Consider the following 5,998-nt stretch of genomic DNA (forward strand, 5'->3'; position numbering starts at 1 on the left):
AAATCTAACTGTGTATGTAGATTCTTAATTTTTGGTCCAGTTTTCAAATTGGTCTACATTAAGGTCCAAAGGGTCCAAAATTAAACTAAGTTTGATTTTAACAAAAATTAAATTCTTGGGCTTATTTGATATGCTTTATCTAAACATGTACTTTGATTTTTGATTATGGGCCCAGTTTTCAAGTTGGTCCAAATCAGGATTCCATATCAAGTATTGTGCAATAGCAAGAAATTTTCAATTGCACAGTATTGCACAATAGCAAGAAATATCTAATTGCACAATATTGTGCAATAGCAATTAATTTTCAATTGGAGTTATCTTTCTTTGTATAGAATAGTAGTTGATAATATATGTTGGAAATTTGCCAGACATGACTTTGATGTCATTTTCTATTTTTATTTGCCAATAACTTTATGTAAATAACTTCATTGGAAATATGCCAATATAAAATGTTGCTGATGAAGCTTTTTTTCCTTATCTTATCTAAAATGTTTTTAGATAATGTATGTTGGACATTTGCCAGACATGACTATGATGTCATTTTCTATTTTTATTTGCCAATAACTTTATGTAAATAACTTCATTGGAAATTTGCCAATATTAAATGTTGCTGATGAAGTTTTTTTTTATTGTTTTATACAATAAACAATGTATATTCACTTTTACTACCAACCAATCTTTACCATTCAGTGATAACAAGCACTTTATTTTACATTTTAATATTTTATGATGTATTTAAAAGAGTAGTTATTGTTGCAAACTCCATTAGAAATTTGAATTGATATCAGTTTTGGAAAAAGGGAAACGGGGATGTGAAAAAAAAATGGGGGGGGGGGGGTTAAATTTTTCTCATTTCAGATTTCATAAATAAAAAGAAAATTTCTTCAAACATTTTTTTTAGAGGATTAATATTCAACAGCATAGTGAATTGCTCAAAGGCAAAAAAAAAATTTTAAGTTCATTAGACCACATTCATTCTGTGTCAGAAACCTATGCTGTGTTAACTATTTAATTTTAGATTTAAATAAGTTTGAAGAAGAAATCTTTAATTGATTTGTAAAATCTTGACATTTGTTTTGTGTAAAAAAAAAACATGTAATGTCAAAAATTTGATCACAATCCAAATTCAGAGCTGTATCACGCTTGAATGTTTTGTCCATACTTGCCTCAACTGTTCAGGGTTCGACCTCTGCGGTCGTATAAAGCTGCGCCCTGCGGAGCACCTGGTTTTGCCATGGCGTTATCAGTTTCTCTTGACTCGTGAGTGTTGAAGGTTTACCTCTTTTATCATTCAACCTCTTTTATCATTCAGATTCACCAATCACGAAGCACGTACCATATTACTTTTTTTTTTCTCGTACAAATTATTTTGAAGAAAAAGCTTCCAAAAATCCGGACTCAAAACATTTCATGCCATTGCGATCTCGATGGCGATTGATCGACACTTTCCTAATCCGCTGCCATAAGGCATTATGTTAAAAAGTGCTCCTCTTTAAATCTTGGACCTCCACTGATATATGATCATTTCTCGTATTCGCGTGGTTTTTTTTTAAGTATTCGCGTTGTGTAATATTGCTTTGTGTCTTGTTGGTTTGTATTCTATTATCTTATAATGTGCGGACTGATGCCATATGACCTGAAAACACTGACCTGCACTTTGATAGGTCAGCTATAATATCACAGCTGTTTTTATATTTGTTCCAGAAATAGACTTAAAAAGATTTGAAAATGAAAATGTTAACATTATTCTTAAAAACATTTATTATAGCATTACGATGATAATCTCTGACAAGGTACATGTAAATATAAATTAAGTCAACAAATCTGGCATAACTGACCAGAATTTTACTTTAATTTTTTTTTAATCGTAGGATGGTAATAAATTGTCAATTAAAATTATATTGTTCGGATTTTGTCTCTCAACATGACCATGGTGCGAATGATGTTATGTTGGCAGTTGGGGTTGGATTTTGTACCCACTGGAGTGACTGCCAAGCTGTAATAACCCAAGTGTCCTGAAATAAAAAAAAATGTAAATATGTTTTATCTAGTATTAATTGCTTTTTTTTCAAGATGTGTTGAGTATTTTTTTTTTAATTTTACTTGTCAAATTAACGATCAAATGTTGACCTATAACATATGTAATAATAATAATACCAATGAATTTGTCTCCCGAGTATGCCAATAGTACTATTACCCCCTTTACAACCCTTATTTCATTTCTGCTGATTTCTACTTACAGGGAAACCTGCTCTGACGTAATCCATAAATTCAACTGTTCCTTCTCTTTTGAAGTCGGTCTTCATCCAAGCAGCATCAATAATGACCACATATGGTGTTCGGCTACCCTCGTAGTGAGCAATAAAGCTTAAAATATATAATATTAAAGTAATATAATGAAGTGGTAAAGTGGTAAGCAGATCGGCTTACTCTTCCACTACCCTTCCCCTTACTCCCAGACGAAAATCGGTCAAAACACGTTACTGAGCATGACCCTTTTTTATATCCCTCTTCCACCTGTAACCCCTGATTCCAACCTCCCGTCATCTCATTCTCATGGTCTCCTTTATCCATGTCCACCCCTAAAATGGAGGAAACCCCAACAACCACATTTAATTCAATATAAAAAAGAAGATGTGGTATGATTGCCAATGAGACAACTCTCCACAAGAAACCAAAATGGCAACTATACGTCATCGTACGGCCTTCAACAATGAGCAAAGTCCATACCGCATAGTCAGATATAAATTGCCAAGAAATGACAATGTAAAACAATTCAAACGAGAAAACTAACGGCCTTTATGCCTACCGAACACCGACGAAGCAACCAGAGCAGTCGAAAATCGTTATTTATACTTACTTATCATATAATATATTGAAAGCATCTGTCTTTGTTTCAACATTAGTGCACCCTTGTGGAACTTCACATTTTGTGTCATTCGTGAAAGTGAAATCTGGGATGATAAGCTCCCATTTACCTATTAAAAAATAAATATTTTTATTTATATACCGTATATATAAAATATTCCAAATAGAAAAAGTCTTTCTAAATAACCTCAATTTAGGACCTACAAGTCATTAACAAGGGCTGATATTAATAAAAACGCGGTAGGATGAAAGTTAAAGAAAAGGATCCCAAATACTGGCCCATACTGTTTCTTGAAAGGGTTAATTAATGACCTTAGATTTTGGCATGTATCACGACCAAAAAGTATACAAAATAAAAATACACACTCAGAGCTATATATTCCAGCCTATGAGTATAATAAAATCAAATATTAAAAAAGTTACTAATTTGTTTTATCTCGTATATCAGAATGCTTAAAAATTTGATAGACACCTTTCATATTTCTTTTAATTTATTTGTCCAATTTCAAATTTCCACATGTGATCACATGTTAACAACTGTACGTATATATATAAAAAAAAAGAAACTATCTGTATATTTACCACAGCCATTTGTCTCAGGAATTTTTCTGAAACAAGGAGCTACGATACTTACCCTTGAATTCTTTATCAACTGGCATACTCTGGCCATTACATGTTGCGCCCTCTGGGAAGTCATATGTGAATGGCCATTTGAAGGTGCTTGCCGTGTCGTACTCTGACGTCACACACCCAGCATCGTAGACCAAGCCATTGTCGCCGATTCCTTGAATTCAAGCAAGAAAAAATGTCAATGCTAGAATAAAATTGACTTGCCACGATTAACTTGAACATCTGTGTTTGTTCATGTATCCCTCAAAATGTGTTTAACCGCATGATGTATAGACATTAGACATTATCATTCACATTTATTTTCTTATTTATTTTATTTGTTTTGATATAATATCTTGTTCATTAAAGCATAAATACAAATGAAACATTAATTTAAAATAGAAATAATTACATTACATGTATGTTTCACTATGATACAACATTTTGATTGGCTAACAGCAATCTCGAGTCATTCTGAAATTAACCTTCATTTAAAAATTAAATGTAAATTAAATCCTTGTTGACACGAGCTACCACAATAAAGTGCACAGTAGGTAGAAAAACTTGATAGAAATCGTTTTGAAGCCAAAAAATTATGTAATTTTAAGTATTGAATGCTTCTTTAAATAATTGTATAGGGTTGTTAAAATTTTGACTGTGCGCACATTTAAAGAATGAAAGGCTTCTGCGTTTCATACAAAATGTACTTCGGTCAACAATTTTACACCACAATAAATTTTCAACAAGAAACATTCGATTCTTAAATGAAACTAAGAAAGCACTATAGTTTTTTGCTTTTTGTCTATATTGTGCAGTAGTATTGGGAATTGAGAAGACTCAAGTATTCAAAATATGAAATTTACCAATAAATTCTTCAGTTCCTCCAAAGTTTAACTGTGGTGGTCTGTATCCCCGCACATCATCACCATTGATGCCAGCACCAGTTATTTTAGTCTTTACGGCTATAGATTGTAAAAAAATGGACACTACATTAATGACTATTGAAATAGTACTCTACATGTTTGTTAGAAATGAAAACAGTTTCTGAAATGCTGAAAATCAACTTTTACTTTTTGTGCTTATTTATGGTGTAATTTTTCGCTATATTGTTGATGAAACCATTCTTTAAACTTGTCATTGTCAGCATTTCTACAAGGACGCTACTCGGTTCAAGGTGTACTAGAAGTAGGTGTTGCTAAACAGAAGACCACATTTACATCCGGAAGAACATTGTTCGACCTCATTTTTAGTGGGATTTGTTATTTTATTACTAACGGCAGCCTTTTTACGTGGAATATTTGTCTGACTTTATTCCTTTGACTTCAAATGATATAAACTCTGGCATCAGTGTATTTTTTTAATTACTGCGTATTAGATATTTTGTAAATTCAATTTTGTTATTCTGTCTAGCGTTCCAGAAGTTGCAATACAGGGCTCTCGTGTTTTAATGCCAATGTCGTATTTACTATCCATGCTAAGTTGCTAACTATTTATCCAATATATAGTATGCGTCAAAATATCAGTAGGGGTGCTTTATGTCAATGGTGAAATACATATATGGCTTAATATTGGACCAAGGACAGTGTCAAGCCGTGCACGTATGATTTCTGTTTGTTCGATTGTAATTCTGATAGAAAACCATGTTCTTCTGTTTCAAGACAGTCCTTAAAAATAATAGTACTTACTTCTGATCAGATCAACCCATCCCACTTCGTCTTTAGGAATGGTTCCATCGACAGAACTGACACCTATTTCAAATCCCCTGTCGTAATAAGCCTTCACAACATCATAGTCTGTATTTATATCCTGGAGATAGAAGGTACCCAAAGTCGGACAGTCATTTGGATTAGTGGTGGTGAACAATTGGTCGTATAACTCGGCGAATTCAGAATTAAGGGAATAATCCATTGTGATGACCACCATTTGAGGGATTTCATCCGGCTGAAATCCCCCTGGAGTAGTGTTGTCTTTGAAACATCGACAGTCTGGTGGACTACAGTTTCCTGCTGGATCGCATTGTCCATAAACTAATCCAACCAAAACTGCAAGGTATACAAAGACTTTCATGTTGTTCCAGGGTCTACGTTTACTGCTGGTTACCGACGTTCTGCAGCTCAAATTTATCACAAGTATTTTGTCACATGATCCGTGGACATGAAGTTGTAGGGGGTATGTTTAAAGTACAAGACTTCAATTTTTTTTCGCATATTGAATTTGTAAATTAATATAAAAATGGATGAAACCTACATATATGCGGTGTTTTAAATTTTTTTCTGTGCAGTTTTCACCAAAATCTTAATTTCTTGGATTCCTACCCCAAAAGGACCCTTTTAAATTGTAATTCGTATGTACTTGTAAAATACCATATTGATAAACTTTGATAACAAAATTTTATTATCTACACACAAATTCTGATTAGATGTGTCTGATGTAAGCAGAGATGACACTAACTCAAACTAATGTATTACACCCAGTGGCGGATCTAGGGGGAGGATTCCGGTGGTTGGAACCCCCCCCCCCT

At 33.2% G+C, this 5,998-nt stretch overlaps 1 protein-coding gene across 1 annotated transcript; it reads right to left on the minus strand.

Annotated features, from left to right (window-relative positions):
* Positions 1-1,743: 1,743 nt before the first annotated feature.
* On the minus strand, positions 1,744-5,598 carry LOC139523353 (chitin deacetylase 1-like). Its single transcript, XM_071317247.1, has 6 exons — positions 5,163-5,598; positions 4,341-4,439; positions 3,503-3,652; positions 2,861-2,978; positions 2,241-2,367; positions 1,744-2,015 (listed from the first exon to the last, which is right to left on the minus strand). Exons 1-6 carry the CDS (start codon positions 5,542-5,544, stop codon positions 1,920-1,922), a joined length of 972 nt encoding a protein of 323 aa, XP_071173348.1. The 5' UTR covers positions 5,545-5,598; the 3' UTR covers positions 1,744-1,919.
* Positions 5,599-5,998: the final 400 nt, after the last annotated feature.

Source organism: Mytilus edulis, chromosome 5 (assembly GCF_963676685.1).
Source record: "Mytilus edulis chromosome 5, xbMytEdul2.2, whole genome shotgun sequence".
NCBI classification, from domain to species: domain Eukaryota; kingdom Metazoa; phylum Mollusca; class Bivalvia; order Mytilida; family Mytilidae; genus Mytilus; species Mytilus edulis.